Source organism: Maylandia zebra, linkage group LG3 (assembly GCF_041146795.1).
Source record: "Maylandia zebra isolate NMK-2024a linkage group LG3, Mzebra_GT3a, whole genome shotgun sequence".
Lineage (NCBI taxonomy): Eukaryota > Metazoa > Chordata > Actinopteri > Cichliformes > Cichlidae > Maylandia > Maylandia zebra.
In genome coordinates this window covers 23,352,481-23,373,165 of record NC_135169.1, presented here as the reverse complement: position 1 = coordinate 23,373,165, position 20,685 = coordinate 23,352,481, and the positions used below count along the sequence as shown (strand labels likewise).

The 20,685-nt window shown below is 39.1% G+C and overlaps 1 protein-coding gene across 1 annotated transcript in view; it reads left to right on the top strand.

The window, feature by feature from the left end:
- Positions 1-20,373, top strand: part of LOC101474463 (serine/threonine protein kinase 26) — a 52,848-nt gene extending 32,475 nt beyond the window's left edge. The window contains exons 2-12 of the mRNA XM_004570115.4: positions 7,170-7,238; positions 7,412-7,573; positions 7,780-7,836; positions 8,262-8,370; positions 9,303-9,460; positions 14,354-14,539; positions 16,884-17,026; positions 17,129-17,234; positions 17,514-17,570; positions 17,789-17,916; positions 18,153-20,373. Of these exons, the coding sequence (XP_004570172.2) occupies positions 7,170-7,238; positions 7,412-7,573; positions 7,780-7,836; positions 8,262-8,370; positions 9,303-9,460; positions 14,354-14,539; positions 16,884-17,026; positions 17,129-17,234; positions 17,514-17,570; positions 17,789-17,916; positions 18,153-18,168 (1,191 nt within the window). The 3' untranslated portion in view covers positions 18,169-20,373. The remainder of the gene's footprint in view (positions 1-7,169; positions 7,239-7,411; positions 7,574-7,779; positions 7,837-8,261; positions 8,371-9,302; positions 9,461-14,353; positions 14,540-16,883; positions 17,027-17,128; positions 17,235-17,513; positions 17,571-17,788; positions 17,917-18,152) is intronic.
- The last annotated feature ends 312 nt before the right edge of the window (positions 20,374-20,685 follow it).

The window sequence follows — 20,685 nt, the reverse complement described above, 5'->3', positions numbered from 1 at the left end:
TAGGACCGGTTTTTTTTTTGGTTGCCTAGCTGAGCCTCTAATGGATTGATATTATGTCATATGTCAGCCACCAGTATTCTTCACTCTTCATGGTAGGTAGTTGTTCAGTCGCTCGTCTAGAAGTTTATCTTTGTCCACATCCTTTCAATTCTTTCGCCCATCGTAGCAACAACATTCTGCGGACTTTGGCCATCACTTCGCTGCAAACGGCCTCCTGCATGAACATAGCTTTAGACACAGAGTGCTAGGAAGCTGATAAGCCCGAACATCAGTCATGTTTTCTCACAGTGATGTTGGGGAATTGTTGATGCAGTCATTAAACCTAGTTACAAAATTAACCAGAAAATAAAATATCAGATGGAAATCTCACAATTTGCCAGGCATTAGCCAGTGACGACATCCTGGATTATCCTCTTTTGTGACTTTTAGAAGTTTCTCAATAAAAGAAAAATCTGCAGATTTACTTTGTATTTTATTCTGAGACTGAGCTTATAAAGAAAAGGTGTTTATTGCGGTCATAGCAGAGGGACATTTTTCCATTGGCTTCTTTTTTCAACCAGATGAGTTGCCTCCTGCTGGTCATTAACAAAAATGCAGCTTCCATGTTTGCAAAACTCGAGCCATTTTATGTCCGTGATACTCCGAGAAGACTTAGGCTACGTTCACACTGCAGGCGAAAGCGCATCATATCCGATTTTTTTTGACCCTATGCGACCCATATCCGATCATGGTATGACAGTGTGAACGGCACAAATCCGATATTTTCAAATCCGATCTGGGTCACTTTCGTATGTGGTACTGAATCCAATACATATCCGATGTTTCAGAAAGCGACTGCTGTGTGAATGGTCATGTCGCATTAAATCCGTCTTTTACGTCACTGACACAAGACAGACGCCAATTATCAGCGCCAGAGAAGTGCCCGAGAAGACATCGCGAACGCTTCCTGGCCATCCGGTGAAACTGCTGGGAAGACAACGTTGGAGAAACGTTAACATTTTATTTGTACTGCATAACCTGCAGATTCTGACAGAAATCTGCAACTATCCTTTGAAGCACCGCTCCCCTAAAACAGCAATAAGGATCATTATTAGGTTATCTACATTATTATGTAAATAACAAAATAACTTAAAGCAAAAATTGGGAAACATGAAGTCCGAAGTCTTTATATGCGTGAATGGGTGGATGACTGGATATGTAAAGCGCTTTGGGGTCCTTAGGGACTAGTAAAGCGCTATATAAATACAGGCCATTTACCATTTATATTAACAGCCATCAGTCAAACAATATAGTTTGCTCTGGGTCTAAACAGAGCGCGTTGTGTGTGACGTCTTCTTTTGCGCATGCGGGCCGCTTTGAGCGTTCACACTAGAGCGCGTTTGCTGTCGCATTTTATTTGTAGTGTGAACGAGCAGACAAAAAAATCGGATTTGATCAAAAAATCGGAATTGAGCATTAAGACCTGCAGTGTGAACGTAGCCATAGTTGTAGAAACTGCTCAGAGAATAGTGAATTACACACAGTGTAGAGGTAGGCGATATAAACGATATACAATAGAAACAATATAAATTTGGCCAACAATAGAGATTTTGACTATACCGCTCTACCGCAATAGCGCATGTTGACGATGTCATCAAGCTGCACCTGTTTTGGTCGAAAGCATCGCAGCGGCTACAACCATTATCATCTGCAAATTATGCCGGGCGACAGTCATAGCAAAGAGATGAAGCACTTTTGAAATATGGGGAAAGCCAAAAACTGCGCTTCCTCCACTTCCGTAACATTGATTCATTAATGTTGAATTCTCTCGCAGCTGCTCTATTCCCATGTTGTTGCAGTATATTAATAACTAACCTTGTATTGTGGATGAATAATCTCAGTTGTTCTCCTGACTGAAGTTTGCCCCGTGTATAGCATCCTGTTATGCAATTGCATTTGTCCCTAACCACCAGAATCCGTCACATTAACTTTTATCGAGTGGAAAAAAAGTTCATCCTCCAGCTTCACTGTGCTAATGTTATGCTAACATAGCTGTGTCGCTAGCAATCACGTAGCACAACATTATATACCAGGTAGTCCAACTTCAGTAACCCTGCAAACACCACTGCTGTTTAGTTTTCTGTCTTCATTTATGTTGGAAGTGGTAGCAGAGCTGTACGTTTTAATTAGTTTAAAAAAATCTCTCAGTCAGAACATGGTATGAAATGTTTAGGTGGAAACTAGCGAGCTAACTTCCTGTAAACTTCTAACTTCGTTAAATTTAATAAATTCAGTTTTCATGGATGCCTGGATGTTAAACTTAATTGTTACACCTGGTAAAGCAGCAACGCTGATCATTTTATATGAAATAATTTAGTCAGTTTTTAACACTCAGTGTTCATTTGACTTTGGGACCTGAAGCGGACGGAGTTTTGGACCCAGATTACTAATCTCCTCACTACGGCAGCCGTAATGCTCTGACAATCCATCAAGCAGTGCGGCTTACCAAAGTTGTACTAAAACATTTTTTAACAGATTTCTGCACGCCAAAATCTGTTCAAGGTCAGTAAGCACAACCAGAATTCATACATAAGGCACACTCTCAATTTTTGAGAAAATTAAAGGATTTTAAGTGTGCCTTATAGTGTGTAAAATACGTTACACAGAAGAAAAGAATATATCGCGATATATATCGTTACTGCACGTGCTTCAAATTATACCGCGATATGGATTTTAGGCCATATCGCCCAGCCCTAACGCAGTGTGTGACACAGAATTAAATGTGTGTGACACAGAATTAAATGTGTGTTTCTGATTACTTTGCACAGCAAAATGAAGATGGTGTGCTTTACATTTTATTGGTTTAGGTGATTAAAAGTGTCAAACTTTTAAGTGTGGCTTGAGTGTAAGTGTATTTCCCAAGAACGTTGCAGTCTTAAAATATAACTGGAAGTTGCATCAGTCTGAACTGCTGAGCTCATTCTACATGTGAAGCATCACAATGATAAACACGGATGTTTTCTTCCTGTCGATCAAAACTTTCTTTGTTTTTCAAGATTTCTGTGAAATTGTCTGTGCCTACTTGTCAGTTTTCAGCTTTGAGCACTGACTCCTTTTTGGGCTTCTTTTTTTTTTCTGTCACGGCCACGACGGCTTTGCTTGGAAACTCGTGCAGGGTTTTGAGTCTGTGCGAATGCAGAAACGGGAGAAATGAACTGAAATGACGTGTATTTCAGTGTAAGTGCTGCGCTTTGAGCCGCAGCAGCTTTTAGGAAATGAGTGTAACTCAGATAAGTACTGTGCGCGTGTGTGTGTGTGTGTGCTTGTGTGGTCACGCAGCTGTGTGTGTTCAGTTCCTGTTATCTTCAACTGTCATGCTTGTTTCCTTCTGCACCTCATTGCTGTTTGTGTGTGTCTGTGTGAGTCTGTGGTAACAACATTGCATTCATGTTGCAAAGTTTTGCGTGTGAGGAAATAAGGCAGGTCGCTGGGAATGTGATCAAGTTTTTTTGCGGGTTTTTTTTTTTTGTTGCTCTAATAATTCATCTTTTATTTGGTTTCACTAATGGATCCATATTGATACAGTCTTATATCTTATAGCTGTTTTTGTTTTGTTCTGTTTTGCTGTTTTCACTGCCTTTTAAAGGTTTTTAAACCAACATTTTAATTTTTACGTGTTCATTTTTGTTGTTAAGTATATTTAATTTACATGACAAGTCAATGTGCTATATAAATAAAGTTGTCACTGTCATTATATCAAATGATAAATACTGTTTTAAAAAATTCTCTCTGTGTCCTCAAAACGTTTTAGTTTGCTTTGAGGGATGTAAAAATCCAAATGTTTCCATCCGTCCATCCTCTTCCGCTTACCCTTGTCAGGGTCATACGGGGGGGGCAGAGAACACCCTGGAAAAGTTGCCAGTCTATCGCAGGGTTAACACATAGAGACAGACAACTATCCACACTCACATTCACAGCTTTGGCCAATTTAGAATTACTAATTAACCTAACTGCACTAACTGCATGTCTTGGACTGTGGGAGGAAGCTGGTGTACCTGGAGAGAACCCATGCATGTTTTAAAATATAACGTACAAAACATTTGGGCGGTGGAAGACAGTATAGTGTTTGATATTTTTTACATTGTTATATTGTATCGATACAAGGATACTAATGTTGGGGGTCCAGACTGCATTAACTCAACTGAAAAACCACCCAACACTAAACACACTGGGTTTGCTCTGAATTAGAAAGTAGCTTTATCAAGCTAACGGCTCAGTCACACGAGTAAAAATACTACAACCAGCTCCGTACGTCTTTAAACTCCTGTGGCACTACGTATGGCAGGTTTTAGTGACAGTGTTGCATTCTTCTGTCTCATTATGCAGCAAATAAAACTGAAGTGAGATCATTCTTATTGAATAAATCAGATGTTAAAAGATTTTAACTTTGAGGATGTAATTTGCATTTTAAAAATGATTATAAATTGCAATATATGCTGTTTCAATACTCAAATTAATGCAAAATGTTAAAAGTCACTACACCAAAAGGTTGATTCTGTTCATCTGGATGTAGCGTTTTCAGTGGGAGAAATGCCCATTGTTCATTCAGTGGTGCTAGTTCCAGTCATTGTGCAATGACTTTATAAGATTGGGGAAACCTGCAGTCAGCTGAGACTGAAGAAGTCACTTGGATGAGTGACGAAACGCTACGTCCAGATGAACACAGTCAATCTTTGGGATTTACTTACCTGGAAGATTGAGCATGCATCAAGATGTTAAAAGTCACTATAATATCTTATTATTCTGTCTTTCTGCCTAATTTCAGTGATTTTATATTTAAAACAAATCCTGCAAAAACAAGGGCAGCAATTACTCATTAGTAACTCCTCTGCGAATCTTTATAGCTGAAATATTTTGTGCATGATAAGCAGCTGTTTGTTCAGTGAATTCAGCTGAGGGTAGTTCAGCCTCGCTGACCTCATCGTACCTGGTGCCAGTAAGGGTGACTCTCCAGCTTGCAGCGAATCTGCAGAGCAGGCACCTGTATTTACACAGCAAGGTCAGCACACCCACAATATCTTTCTGGGCTTCTCTTAGACTAACATCTGCAATCAGGCTTAGCGACTAAAGGCGGCTATCAGCTGGATAAGTCGGTCACTACATCAGAAACGTAGACTGGTCTATTAGCAGCTGATTTTTAACTATAATTAATTCTGTGATTTAATGGAAGTAGAGCAGCTGTGAAAGAATTCAACATTAATGAATCAATGGGACGCAAGTGGAGGAAGCAAGAAGAAAGTTGAGTAAAGTTTGACTTATCTGACTGTTTTGTTTCCCTTAATGTGCCTTATAACCCGGTGTGCCTTATGGATGAAAACAGACCCATTCATCGACAGTGCGTCTTATAATTCCATGCTCCTTATGGTCCAAAAAAAATACGTATTTGACTTATTTATTTGGCACACTGCAGTTTCCTGTTGCAAAGCACCTCTTTTTATATTGTGTGGATATCATACATGGTTATGCTCGGGATATATCGGCCCATTTCCAATGGAAATGCCTTTTGGTTAAACTGTCAGCAAGGAATTTGCACTGTAAAGTTTTTATATCGCTTTAATGCAATTATAAAGAAACAGCTGCTTGTTTAAGTGGAAATAAATTGATGCTGGTTTTTTTGCACTAATAAAGTTGTGGAGTTGTAAAGTATTTTGTCTTGTGTCAATTATATTGTCAGTTATATCGTTATCGCAAATTATCAAATATATATGGTGATAAATATTTTGCAATATTGCCCTGCCCTACTCCCAGTTTGTCTTCGTACCCAGTAGGCACCAGCTGTGATGCTCTGATGGTTGCTTTTTGATGTGCTGAAGGTTCTGGTGTGTGTTGTGCACCTTTGACAAGGAATAATTAACACACACCTGAACTTTTAAACATCCCTGCATCTAAAGCATCATCAGGTATGCAATGAAGGAGGCCGGTGGATGTTTTTATTGAAAGGCCTGTAATGTTTTATGCTACAGCTAGGGTGTGGATGCTACCTTGACCAGGTCTTTCTTAGAAGTTAGATTTATAGAGCAAACAAGGGAGGATCTAACAGGTGATAATCCATTACATTAACTGGCTGTTTATTGACATGCTTAACAGAGTTTTAGGCCTGTTCTTTCCAGCTGCGATGGCAAATGAAGAACAATAGTCTGTAAGGTCACCTGGTACAAATAGGTTCCCTGTTTTACAATCATATTACCATATTTAGGTTCTTGGTTTTTGTTTTTTTGTTTTAACTAGCTTGCAGCCAACAGGAAAAAAAAGGATCCTCGTATGAAGCTATACTTCTTAATGATGCTCATCAGAGACAGACAAAAACTTTAGACACTCTTGAAACCCTCCTGGCAACTGAGCGCTGAGATCCACAGGCCTTTCTCGGAATAGACGCATACCTGTTGAGCTCACACGTGACCTGCTCTGGAGGAGGTTTCATCTGCAGCTCAAGTTACCGTGGTGATGCACCTTGGGAAGAAGCACAGTGTAAAGCACAGGTTGAATGTGAAGTTAAGAGGATAAGTCCCTAAACTAAGGAAGGAGCGATAGAACTGCCTGAACTTTCAAAATAAGAGTTAATTATTTACTAGTAATTCCTGATCAGTTTACACATGATTGTTACACCTGGTGGCGCGCCTGAATAGGCTCAGTGTGTCGATGCATTAACACTCATGAGCCAACAGTTTTACTGGAAGTTATATAATATTCAAATGTGTAATAAACACGCAGGATGTGCAGATGTTTTTGGATCAATTTGACGTCAAATGTCACAGCGCTGCTGAGCTTCAGTAACAGAAATCTGGTTTTCTGTTGCTGTTGTTGGAATTGTAAAAATACATTCAATTTCAAGCTACAGCTTATTTAATAATAAGAGAGACGTTTGTCTTAACCAGACTGGCCATTCCACGTCATGATGTCTGTCCGATATTCCAAGCATGCAAATGACTTGGATATCTGCTTCTGGATATTATAAATGATAGAAATGTGTTTTTAATCTATTTGCAAATGAGCAGCATGAGTCTGTTTGTGTTTCAGCCCGTGTGGTGCATTTATCTTAATTTGTTTGAGACCTGTAGTTTTGCTAATAGTTTATTATTTTTATTATTATTATTATGGAGCTGTTAACTCTTTGTTCGTCGTCTCCTCAGAGTACTCAGCTCGATCCAGAGGAGCTGTTCACTAAATTGGATCGCATTGGAAAAGGATCTTTTGGAGAGGTGGGTGTAATTTATTATTTTTTGTCATCTTCTCTCCTACATTCACTTCCTTTATCCCCCTCATTTTTATTCTTTCTCACCTCTCTCTTTCTCTTCTTCCTCTCCTGGTGATCCTCTTTTGTTTTCTTACATCCATGTTTTTTCACTTCTCTGCCTCCCGTTTCCTCCTGCAGGTCTTTAAAGGAATCGATAATCGCACTCAGAGCGTCGTCGCCATCAAAACGATCGATCTGGAGGAGGCAGAGGATGAAATCGAGGACATCCAGCAGGAGATCACGGTGCTCAGTCAGTGCGACAGTCCGTACATCACCAAGTACTATGGCTCCTACCTGAAGGTAAGGCGGATATTTTCATTCAGCCCGGAAGCCGATCTAAGTCAGGTTTAAAAGGAATTCCACAGGAGTGGGGAGTGTTATTTTCCCACGGAAAATTTTTCACCTACTGCGAACTAAGGATTTTTTTTTTTTATTCCCAGTATATTGTAGTTGAGTCATTTTTATAGGCACATTGTTGGAAGTTTATTTGTAATTCTGTCTTTCAGGGAAGTAAATTGTGGATCATCATGGAGTATCTTGGAGGGGGCTCAGCACTCGACTTGGTGAGTCTTTATGTCCATTTGTAGAGGATTTATTGTCCATGAAACCTAGTAAGTGAAATAATATCAAGTAATGACTAGAGCCAATGTTTGTGAGGTCTCGCTAATAGATGTAGAAAGCGTTTAATCTCCTATCCTTTAGTTTCATCCTCCCTGTTTTGGAGAATTCTCACTTATGAGTATAAACATCTCTTTGCACATAAATACAGAGAAATTAAACTTTAATTCTTTTAAATCAAAATAAAAAACAAAGTTTTTAAAACTCTGTTTAAAATGAGAAAATCTGATTCATTAACATTTGATTGTCTAATTTTCTGTGTTGGGACTTGTCTTGATTGAAACTGGAATAGGGTGTGTTTGTGAGCCTCCGGCATATCACAGTGTATTTTATACCCGTGTCATCACTCTGCGTGTGTGTGTGTGTGCAGCTGCGGGCAGGTCCGTTTGATGAGTTTCAGATTGCCACCATGCTGAAGGAGATCCTGAAAGGGCTCGACTACCTGCACTCTGAGAAGAAAATCCACAGAGACATCAAAGGTGCGGCAGGTGCTGGTTAGACTGTAGCGCCCGGACCTCTAACACCGATTCAAATATTATATCATTTAAATGAAAGTAAGATTCAGAATCTGAGAATCGGTGCAGGTGTTGGTGCCTTAGGGGAAACGAAACTTCCCACAATTGATGACCTCTTTCATTGGAAGCCCGTCCATTTAATTTATGTCGCAGGATCCATGCAGAAAGCTTTCTTGATCGCTGATCACTACTTGATTTTCTCACATTTGACAAAAGATTTTCATATTCTGCGAGGCTGTGACACTCGAGCGTTACTGAGCTGGGTATTGAAGTAAACACTGTCATAGAAACAATGAAGAACTTCAACATGTTCTCATTACCAACTGTGAAACAGCTCTCAGGATGTTGATCCACCCACACAGGCCTGAGAGCAGGTTTAACATGAGGTCTGAGTAGTTTGATTCACCCTGATGTGTTTAAATCATATTTCAGCCTACTTATGGAACAAAATGACTGGGCGTGCATCAGAAGTTAGTGAGGGTGATCTCTGCCTGTGCAGATATTCTTGGAAAAGCGCAGAAAACGATTCTAATGTTTGTCAAACTACGTCTTTATTGATATATCCTGATGTGTCAAAAGTCATCTTTAAGAGTACAGGGGAAGTTGTCAGAAGGAGGAAATGGAAAAAAAAATTTTCAAACCCGTGAAATTGATACTTACTTGATACTTATTCTTTAATATGTGCTAACTTTGTACTCAACATCTTAGCTGTAGGGGTTCAGAGATGAAGGACAGCCGCTTTAGTGGAAATCTGGAATTCTTTTGCGATTTTTATACTTAATTTGACAGCATTAGAATCAGAATTACATTTATTGCACAAAATAACTACCATTAGTTGATGATGTTACTCAGTCCGATGATGTTGCAGAAAGGTTAAATTATTTGCTTCTCTGCAGCTGCCAACGTCCTGCTGTCGGAGCAGGGTCAGGTGAAGCTGGCGGACTTCGGAGTGGCAGGTCAGCTGACAGACACGCAGATCAAGAGGGAAACCTTTGTGGGAACGCCGTTCTGGATGGCTCCTGAGGTCATCCAGCAGTCCGCCTACGACTCCAAGGTAAGACACCTGTTTATACCGTTGCAGATTTCATAAAGGCCATTCATAATCTTTAGCTTATAACTAGAAGGTAGTTGTGGGAATTTCAGAATGCAGAACCACCTCATATTCATTCAAAATGAGCAAACTCTGGCTGTACAAATAAGAGACATTTAGAGGAAGTGTCTTATACAACAGTTCTGCTTGTTTACATCACCCGGACAGCGTGAACTTTTGAAAATGTCCATCAAAACCTGAAGCTTGTACTTCCACTTCCATCTAACAATAAAACTCTAACTTAAAGTCAACAACAGCCATGTAACAATGAGCTTGACGACTCTGCTGAGCATGTGCTTGAAAACAAAAGAAAACTGCCAAATTTGATCAGAATTAAATGTCATTAACATAGTTGCAGTTGTACAAACTGCGTCTGCACTGGACCTGGAGGCATAACACGAAAGAGTTAAATGTAAAACAAACAAAATACTTTCTATTGTGCTGCCCTTCTTCACATCCACTCAGCTCCTCTTGGAAACTGTAATTATCCAATTATGTCTGAGGTGCCATAAGTATGCAAGGCACGACAGACATACCTTTCTATATATGTCTTATTTGCACAAAAGGACAGTAGGCAAAGCATATTTTCACAGTTATTTTTAGACTTTATTTTGTTGTTGTTGCTTTTTGCATATAGTTTTTGGGTGTGTTTTTCCAAAAAATATACGCTAAAATTAAGAAAACTAATCAAATTAAGAGCTTGCACATACTGGTGTATTAGCTATACTGTTAAGTTAGGCATTATCCTAATATTGGGTGGTTGTCTAATAAATTTGTTAAACTTGAGAGAAAATTATTTTCTCATAAGTTTAATGACTTTGGGCAAGGTTCACAACAAAATAAAGTATAAAACTATTCTTATGTTAAGCTAATAGCTTCTCATAGTCAAAAATACAAATGCTAAGGAATGGAGAAACCTGTGCTTGTTAGCATGTTAGCATGCATTTCTAGCTAAAGGCCTGATTGTGATGCTGCATTGGTAGTCGGTAGTCACATAACAGCCTTTAACAGAAAACTTCTAATCAGTGTTTGAGACTTATTTTGAAAGAACCATCTTTTAGATTAGTGCAAATTTTCCTAGTTAATTCAAACAGCACCTATCCTTATACCAAGACAGGCATTTTCTCACCCTTTAAAAGTCCACCAGGTCTTAAAAAATAAAAACAATAGACTATCCCGCTTTGTGATTTTCCTCCTACTCTGTTTGCGTGTTGCTGTAGCAACCCAACACATGTGGATTTGTTGTTGTGGCCCACTTTGCATTATTTCCACAGTCCTCTAGGGTTTATTTGCATCCAATAGAGACGCTGCTGCCATCGTGGCGATTTTAGCTTTTATTTGATGAGGATGATGATGATGATCGTCCACTTGGTCCCCAGTTTAGAAGGGATTCCCTCACCGTGTCCTTTGTTTGTGTATCAAAACAATGACTTCAGCAGTGAATGGAGTTAGAAATGCACCTTGCACCTGCTGGCATCAAACACGCAGGTTTTGATGCAAGTCACAGAGCAAACAAAACTGATGAAATTTGTATAAAGAGGCGGAGCTGCTTTCTGTCTGCTTGTTTTATAAGTGTGTTCTTTGGAAATAAGGCAGATCCATTAGGGTGTTTTCACTTGACCTCTTGATGTGGTTTGGTTCATGTGTCTTTGTGCGTATATGTAACACTGCCTTCATGTGCCTTTGTGATTTATATTGTGTATTTTGGCCTTAGAGGGATCAGGTAACAAAAAAGGTCTATAAATGATCTAGAAATGTGACCAAAAACTCATTTAAGCTGGACTCGTTCATTATCTCTCTGGCACAGTTTAATTGCTCAAATATCTGCAGGAGACCATCATTTAAAGCAGGGGTCCCCAATCTCAGTCCACGAGGGCCGGTGTCCCTGCAGGTTTTAGATCACCCTGGATCAACACACCTGAATCACATGATTAGTTCATTACCAGGCCTCTGGAGAACTTCAAGACTTGTTGGGAAGGTAATTTATCCATTTACATCAGCTGTGATGGATCAAGGACACATCTGAAACCTGCAGGACACCGGCCCTTGTGGACTGAGATTAGGGACCCCTGATTTAAAGGTTTTTTTTTTTTTAAGTTTTAAAGGAATAATCATGTAGTTTGTGAAAAACAAAAACAGGTTCAAGTATGAATGAATGTTTGAGTCTGTACTGTTTTGTTTTTTTGTTTTTAAAATCCTCTTTAAAGGGAAGGAAGACAAAGTGCAACTTGTTGAAATACCGAAGGCGGTTTGGAGACTTTGCCAACGGTTACGTAAATGTAACCTGAGAAGTTAGAACAAGCCTGCAAACAGAAGACAGCCATTGTACTTTGCTGTGTGTGTGTGTGTGTGTGTGTGTGTGTGTGTGTGTTGCCTAATCTCATATCAGTCTCGGTCACAGACTGTCAGTTGTCCTATTAATACATCAACCATGTGACTTTGACCAGAGGTATTTGAATCTCCGCACCATTTACAGAAGCACTTCCTCTGTCAACCAGCAGTATTTTCAACTTTCTCAAAATAATCTTGTTAGTTGATGTTACAGCCACTCATAACCCATAATTCAGTTATATTTCTAAGAAGTCTTGCCCTGTTTTTCAGTGACTGGCCTGAACAGCCATTAGCGTGAGAGCAGTGTAAAGCCTGCCAGAGGCTGATTCAGGACAGTGACATGACTGAGAAATGTAAATGTTTTTACAAGTTGAATATGTTTCTTTAACTCTGCCCTACTGTTTGCCACTAACACCACAGTTTCCTGTGGGGTTTAGTCCATACAAGTAAAAAAAAAAAAAAAAAGCAGACAGGAAGTGGGGGGAACCTCAGCTAGATCGAACTGTAGATAAGTGTAAGGGTTCATCTGATGCACAGATCAGCTGCTCTGCATCACTGGTTGTATTAGAGGTGGAAGAGGCTTGGATCGCCTTTTTTTTTTTTTTTTTTTTTCTTTTTATCTATTTTTTAAATAATAGTGGTCTGCCTCCAGCTAGGGTAATAGTTCAAAAAGGTGGTGCCTCCTACACTTTATGTTGTGTTGAGCTACAGTTGAGAGTTGTGCATACACTCACCTGGATAGTTTTTGTTTATTCTTCTACGTAAAAAAAAAACCTTTCCAGGCACAGAACAAATTTTTGTTAAATCCTTCTACATATCACAGAATTTATGAAATCACATTAGAGAAAAGAAAACACTGCAAAAGCTAAAAAATAAATAAATACATAAATGATGAAACAAAGCAGACGTGTTATTGGGGAAACAATAATGCAATGTTCGACCTGATGAAGTGACAAGCTAGCAGTAAATGGCTAACATGAATATACAGTGTTATATGAATCACTGATTAAAACACACGTTACCTCGTCTTGTTTTCCTCTCACAACAATGATGAAATCTGTGCTTCTTTTAAGCGTGCCTCAGTGCAGTCCTTTACATGTTTTGGTTTTTGTTTCTTCTGCCAGTGGTCCGTCACGATATTGTGTCCCCAGGAACCTTTCTGTTTTTGCCCTGTCTTTCTTCCCTCACGCCAAATCTGTCACGGCACATTGCTGTTCCTGGTTTGCGCCAATATGAATAAAATTTTATTCTACTTTCTCTGTATTTTTAGTGCTTTTGCAGCATTTTTCTATTTGCTGGAGTTTTATTCGGTTTTTTTTTGAGTGCAACTTACGGGACCCAGACTCAGGCACAAATTTGGTCTTTTTCCTCTTTACATGGAAGAAATCTAATAAAACCTTATCATGAATAATCTCTAGATGAGTAGTTTTCTCATTTTTGTAGGTATTTATTGAGAATTAACTTGTTTTATACCATTTGGTGTCCATCGGGGTGGGTGTGTGTGTGTGTGTGTGTGTGTGTGTGTGTGTGTGTATTCCTACCACATGCTGCCATATGGTCAGTGTGACTGTAATGGAGCTGGCAGAGTTAACAGTCAAATAGTGACTGAGCATCCTGTAGTAATGTGACCCTGAACAGCACTGCTACAGCTGAAGTCTGTGTGACTGTGTGTGCATATATAAGACAATGTCTGCTTCTTGTCTGGTCTGCCACATGATTGTTAGAGCAAGTTGAGAAGATGGGATATTCAATCGTTCATGCATGAGTAACGTGTGTGTGTGTGTGTGTGTGTGTGTGTGTGTGTGTGTGTGTGTGTGTGTGTGTGTGTGTGTGTGTGTGTGTGGACAGGTATTAACATCTTCATGGGGACCAAAAATTGGTAGTTTACTATACTTGTGGGGACAAACAGCCCTTGTGGGGACCAAAATCAGGGTCCCCACAAGTTTGAAGGCATTTTTGAGACTCAAAATGTGGTTTTAGTGTCAGGTTGAAAATTAAGTTGTGGTTAGGTTTAGGGTAAGGGTCAGGGTTAAGCATTCATTTTTGATGGTTAGGGTAAGCAGCTAGGGAAAGCATTATGTCAATGAGATGTCCCCACAAGGATATAAATACAGGTTTGTGTGTATGTGTGTGAGTGTGTTCCTCCTTACCAGCTTGACATATGTTTAGTGGGTGTCACAGCCACCGTGCAAACAGAAAGTCAGCCTGACTCAGCATGTTGGCGTGTTTCTGCCTTTATGTATTAATAGCTGCACAGCCTGTATTCCTGTATCAAAGTTGTGCTAAAATAATCTTTACCCAATCACATGAATGTTTAAAGTCATTTATAAGGTTAAAAAAAAAATCAGATTCCTTCATGTGTCTCTGTCAGTTTGTTGTTAAGAATACAAAATCCCCTGTGTTGTCTGGGTATGAGTATGTCTGCTTTACATAGCCATAATCCACCTATAAACATGCAAAAAGTCTGTTTAAAGCTTTGATCACTGTCAATAACATGTAAATGTGTTTATTGTTTGCCCCTCCCAGGCGGATATTTGGTCGCTGGGCATCACGGCCATCGAGCTCGCCAAGGGGGAACCGCCGAACTCCGACATGCATCCAATGCGAGTGCTCTTCCACATCCCCAAATCCCCTCCTCCAACACTGACTGGTGATTTCTCCAAAAGCTTCAAAGAGTTCACAGAAGCTTGCCTCAACAAGGACCCTTCTTTTGTAAGACTCACAGCTGACACACACATTTAATGCAATAAACCTTTGGGGGTTTTGTAATTTAAAAGTATTTAGCTGCCATATCCTTTGAGTTCTATTCACATTAAAAATCTATGTTATTTTAACACTGGTGGAAAGTGCTTAAAATTTTCTCTCTGCATTTCTGTGACATTTCTGGTTTTACTTTAGCACTTTATCCCTTTAATTCCTACTTGGAGTAATCCATATTTCTCTTTTCTGAACTAAGTAATTTCTGTCACATTTCGCTCCTGCTTGTCGAACAAAATAACTTTGTGTGCATCACAAGTTAGTGAGGGTGGTCTCTGGACTTCGGAAAAACCCAGAAACGATCCCAATGGTTGTCAAACCGTGTCTTTATTGATATATACTGAGGCATCAAATGCCATTGAGTGTACAGGAGAGGTCAGGTCATTAGATCTTGTTTTTATGGGGAAAGAGCTAGAGCAGTTGCATTTATGTGACCAACAGTCTTGGTAACTTTCTGAGGTCGTTTTTTTTTTTTTTTTGGGGGGGGGTTTCAATTACCCAAAATAAGCTGCCTTGTATGTTTTGTTGTAAACCCAGAGTTCATGTAGCCTTCTGTACATTTACCTCTAAATGTACTGAGTTTAACTCACTGCTTAGCGTTTTGATATTTGCAGCATTTCTTTCACCACATCACGAGAAACTAGCTTTGATTTCCCTTAATTTAGCCCACTCGGTCTGTATGTAGCTGGCTGATGGAGCTCCTTACTAGCTGACAGTGTAAAAGATGCGATGTTATTATAGCTAGCTAAAACTAAAACTCATTGTGGAACATACAGTTTAGTTGACTCAAATAAAATAAAAAAAATTAACTTTTGAAAAAAATGAAAACTAAGTGAAACAATTTTTTGAACTTCCTAGAGAACTAAGCTAAAATAAAAATGCAAAGGAAAACATCCTTAGTTTTACTATCTGTTAGTTTGTGAGTCACCGAAAGACTCTGGATGTCTATGAGACAATGACACATTATGAGTCACCTGCTTTCAAAAAGTCCACTGTTTTTTTTTTTTTTTATTGCAATACCTCGACTAATTTTTCCCCTAATCTTGCCTCTGGCACGTGCGTTTGTCACTGTTCAGCTAGAAAGAAGTCTGAGAAACTGAATAACATTATGAGCAGCATCCAGAAACACTGTAACAGAAGCAGATTGGTTATTTGAAAAATTAACTTAATAACCAGTAGGTTGAACTACAAAACTAATTTGCTACTTGGTATTTGTTACACTGGTGACCACATACAGCTAAGAAAATTGTTAGATTGTAACAAGTTCCAGATGGCAGTCGCTTCCAGGTGTCAAACCTGGGCTACGTTTGGCGTTTACAGCTCATTTATGGACCTAGAAGTTGTGTTAGCTCAACGTGGTCCAGGTATCGCCACACACCTGACATCTGGCCGATATAAGGTGAACCTGGGGCTGAGTTAATGTAGCCTGAGTCAACACCATCTGCTTCCCAGCTGGGCCCACCGGGGTGTGGGAAGCACTTGGATAAGTGGCGCTGGTGTCAATACTTAGGCACTATTTACAGTGTTTTGTATACTTACTAGCAAAGCTTACGAGTTCAATTTCCTGGCAGTGACGAGGCTGTCGGCATACACGTCTTAGACTGTGTTTACATTAGCTAGTAATATGAATAACTAAGGAAGTTAGTTTACATTTGTACTAATGTTATATCAGTCATAAATGTTAGCATTTCCTGCTGTACGGAGAGACGCGCTACCACATATGTGGCTTTATTGACCCCAGATTATTCATAAGCTGTGTCAGTGTTGGGAAATGGTAGCATGGACTGGGACTTCTATTGTGCATTTTTACTCTGATTGAGCACACAGAGTGCTTTCTGCTAAAAGTCCCATTCATGCAGCCCGTAATATCTAACAATCACCCACACACAAACTCTATTGGTCATCAAGGGCAACTTAGGCTTCTGATTGGTGGCTTTACCTGCTGGGCCGCCATCCTTGTAAACTCCCCCTTTAGTATTTTGTGAGCTTGGCGCAGATGGCTTCATTTCCTACAGTTAGGGTGGTTTGAATATTTCAGGACAGCTTCCCTGTTCTCTGTGTGTGTGATTTACGTTGGATCCTGCTGCCCCCTGCTGGTCACTTCTGTTTTCAGCCTATCTTTCTGATATTCTTTTTCTCCATCTCCTCCAGGAAAGCTGAAGCTTTTTTAACTTTTCATCTTAAATCTATAGACTAATAACATCATGACCTGTTTTTTTTGTTTTTTGTTTTTTGTTTTTTATCTCTTTTCAAAAAAAAAAAATTTAAAAAAATTACAATCAGTTTTCTTGTCCTGCAGCGTCCCACAGCCAAGGAGCTGCTCAAACACAAGTTCATCGTCAAACACTGCAAGAAGACGTCCTATCTCAGCGAGCTGATTGACAGGTACAGGAGGTGGAAGGAGGAGGACCACAGTGACAACAGTTCAGACGACTCTGACAGGTATTGTCTCTTGATTTAGCTGGAACTTCGTCTTCAGGTGTGTGTGAGCAGAGAGGTCCGACATCTATCTGTGCATTTAAATGTGTTCATTTTTTCTTTAAGTGAATCTAGTAATAAGGAAAACAACGAGTCTCCAGAGTGGTCCTTCACCACTGTCCGTAAGAAGAAGCAGGACAAGTCAGATAGCAGGACCATCCTCAATGGAAATGTTAGTACCACCTGTGTGTGTTACTTTGTTTTTTAACTTGTAGTTGTTTTTACTTGTATTTTAAAGTCAAATCAGAAGTATGGTCCATAATGGTCTCGCTAGTAATGCCTCAGTCTCAATCATCTAGCCGGACCAGCCACTTTATTAGTTACACCTTGCTAGTACTGGGTTGGATTTTTTTTTTTTTTTTTTTTAATGCAATATGAGGAAGTCGGAGGTCAGTATAACTTGGATTCTCACAGTCTTTTGTTTTCTTGTCCTCTTCATCCTTGGGTTCAGGATCAGATGAGTAAATCTGCCAGTCTCACCACAGTCATCTCCCCCGTCTTCACAGAGGTTGGTATACACAAGTCTCCTAAACATCAATACACTCATCCTTTTGTTTCAGACACTGTTTTTGGGATCAGGGAATATGTAGTTATCCTGCCATTGATTTTGGGCGTTTGTGCTGATTTTTGTTGGAGGGTTTTGTGGTAACCTGAGAGAAGTGAGCTAAAATAAAATTAAAAAAAAGATTTTCAAAAATGATTCTAATTGTTCAACTTCTTCTGTAGTTGAAGCAACAGCACAAGGAGCACTCTGAGCAGCGGTTGGCCATCGAGGAGCTGGAACGTAACATTCGAATAGCTGAAGATATCTGTCCAGGCATCACGGACAAGATGGTCACGCATATCATTGCCAGGTACCAGAAGTGTAACCTTTTCTAAATACAGCGTTGCGTTCCTGTTTCTTTCAATTATTTATGACAACCTTCTCTCATTACTCAATTTCTTTTATTGGAAGTTAATTCTCTTATTTATGCCAGAATATGATGCTTTTATTTGCCCTTCGTCCTGTTTCTTTCTCCCTCTTTTACATTATTCAGAACAGAACATTTGTATCCTCCTTCATTTGTTAACCAAATATCTTCCTCCTCAGATACACAACAAATTGAAAGATGGATGGATCGACCCAGGAAAAAGAAAAAACATGAAGAGAGAGAGACTGTGTTTCCTTTACGGTGACGCTGCTGGATGATGAAAATAAGGCAGATTTGCTGTGCAGTATCTGCTTGCTGTACACACACACACATCTCAACACACACTCACACACATGCACGCACACACACTACCAATGTAATATATACACTATATTAAACATATACATATAAATTCCCTGCTGCTGGTTGAAAACCTTTTATCTCCCTATGGTTAATTAAAAAAAAATCCACAACAATAACGAAAATAAAATCTGATGTATAGCTTTTATTTCTGATCTGCCTTTACCATAATGTGCCTTAGTTCTTTTTGTTATCAGTCATTTTCTACATTTTCTGCTGTCACTTGTTTTCTTAAGAGGTTTTTGTAGAAATGGCTCACGAAGGAAATGTAATACCAAAGAAGGTTCTCGTCCATCAGCAGTGGTATGTTTTTGTGTCATGTTTTTGTGTCATGAGTTGCCTGGAGTCTGTAGATGTCTTTATTCTTGTTTAGTAGCACTTGAGACAGATGATATGCCAATATTACATTTGTTTTTTATTTTTGTTTTTCAGTAATGTCTTTCAGTTACAGTTCCCTGATCCCAGAATTCATTCAAGGTGGTTTCTGTTAAAGCAGTGTAGATCCTTCAATTTTACTGTTTTGTACAGCGACTTTCTTGAATATTCAAGGTGAAAAGCCTCCTACTCTAAAATGGTACAAATGTGGTGAATTTATGGAACTTTTTAATGTCCAAATGTTCCTAAACTTTTAAATTTCCCCATCAAGTTTAATAGCTTATCTCCAGTCTCTGGCTAGCTTGGCTAGGTAGCCAGTTGCCTGTTAACTGGTAGGCTAGCTGTTATTGTAGCTACCCAAAGTTGCTGGCAAGATATGAGTAGTTAAAATGCTGAAAATGGCTGCCATGTGAATAAGGCTGGTTTAGTTAGTTTTAGTAACAAAGCCACTGGCAGCACACAACTGTTAGTCCAGATTTATTTTGTTATGTTAGTCTTGCTAGCCAAATAGTTAGTAGCTTGCTAAACAGTAAGCTAGATAGTTGTTACTGCCCTTCTCTAATTAGCAGCAGTTAAGGCTTTAATCACAGAGGCTTAGAGACCAATCGGTGACCTAGTAGAGGGGGGAAAGAAATGTGTAGTCCCCGATTGATTGGCAAGTGGTTGCTGGAGTGTTCTTGCACTTGCTAGCTTCAATGCAAACCTCCTACCAATTGCTTTGGTTGCTAGCAGATTGCCACAGTTGTTTGTAGTTTGTACGGAAGATGCAAAAATTGTCTACACTGATCAACTACACCAAGTGGTAATGAAACCTTGAAAAATGTGGTGCCAACTGGAAACAAAGAACGTTCCTTTGTAAGTTTTGCCTTACCACTGAAACCAATACATTTCATTAGGCACATGTCCTTTGTTTCCATTACAAATTTTTTCCAGTTTCACTACCACTCGGTGTTTGGTTAGTGTTTGCAGATAAGTCGCCATCTTCCATGCAGACTGCTGGCAAACATGGCAAGCTGCAAGTGACTGAAGAAGTCACGAGTCTTTCAGTGCAACACACTCAATGCAAACATGTTTATCACTTGCCAACTGATTAGGAGGATACGCCTTCATTCTTAGCAACTGGAGGTTACCATGCAGTCACTGACCAGTCTTTTTGACTGAGGTACAGGATGTTAAAATGATGAAAATGGCTGCCATTTGGTGAGTGTAACTACGTTTGATAACCCACACCCAGTAAGATTGAAGGAATCTTTTTTTTTTTCTTTTTTTTTATTAAAGAATACATGTTGACATGTAGTTATGACACAAAGGTCTTCCAGTGGCTGCTTCATTATATGTAGCATTTTGGAAAACTTGGTAAGTTTCAGATTGTGTCAGAAAGTTTTACGATATCTTCCTTAATAGATAACATTGGAAAGTAGCGCAGGTTTTTTCAAGGGCATGAAGGGACCTGCAGTTGAAGGTGTTACTGATAGTTTGTACCAAAGACACTATATAAAATTCAGTCGCTGTATATTTGTTTCGTTTTTTTTATATATATCATAAGGGATACAATGCTTGTTGAGGGGTAGATGTAAAGTGAAAGATGTAAGATTTTACAGCAATGTACTCATTTTTTGTAGCGGGACTTAGAGTTTTATGAATAAATATTTAAGTTTGATTCAACTGCTTTCACTGGGTTTTATTCAGTGATTATGAGTTCCTTTATTATATATTTTTTACAATCTTGCACTTTATTAATTTTAACACAATTGTCTTCTTGTTTTTAATCCTTTAATGACAAAATGCGACTGTAATATATATAAACCCAAAGTTCACTTTTTTCTACAGAAGTAACAATACATTATATAACTACATCACCCAGAAAATGATTCCACCAACATTATGAAGGCATCATACCCACACACAAAGACTTTATATTTAAGTCCTAGAAGGTCCTTTTCCAACAGACATCAAGATTAATTTAGTCATTTTCAC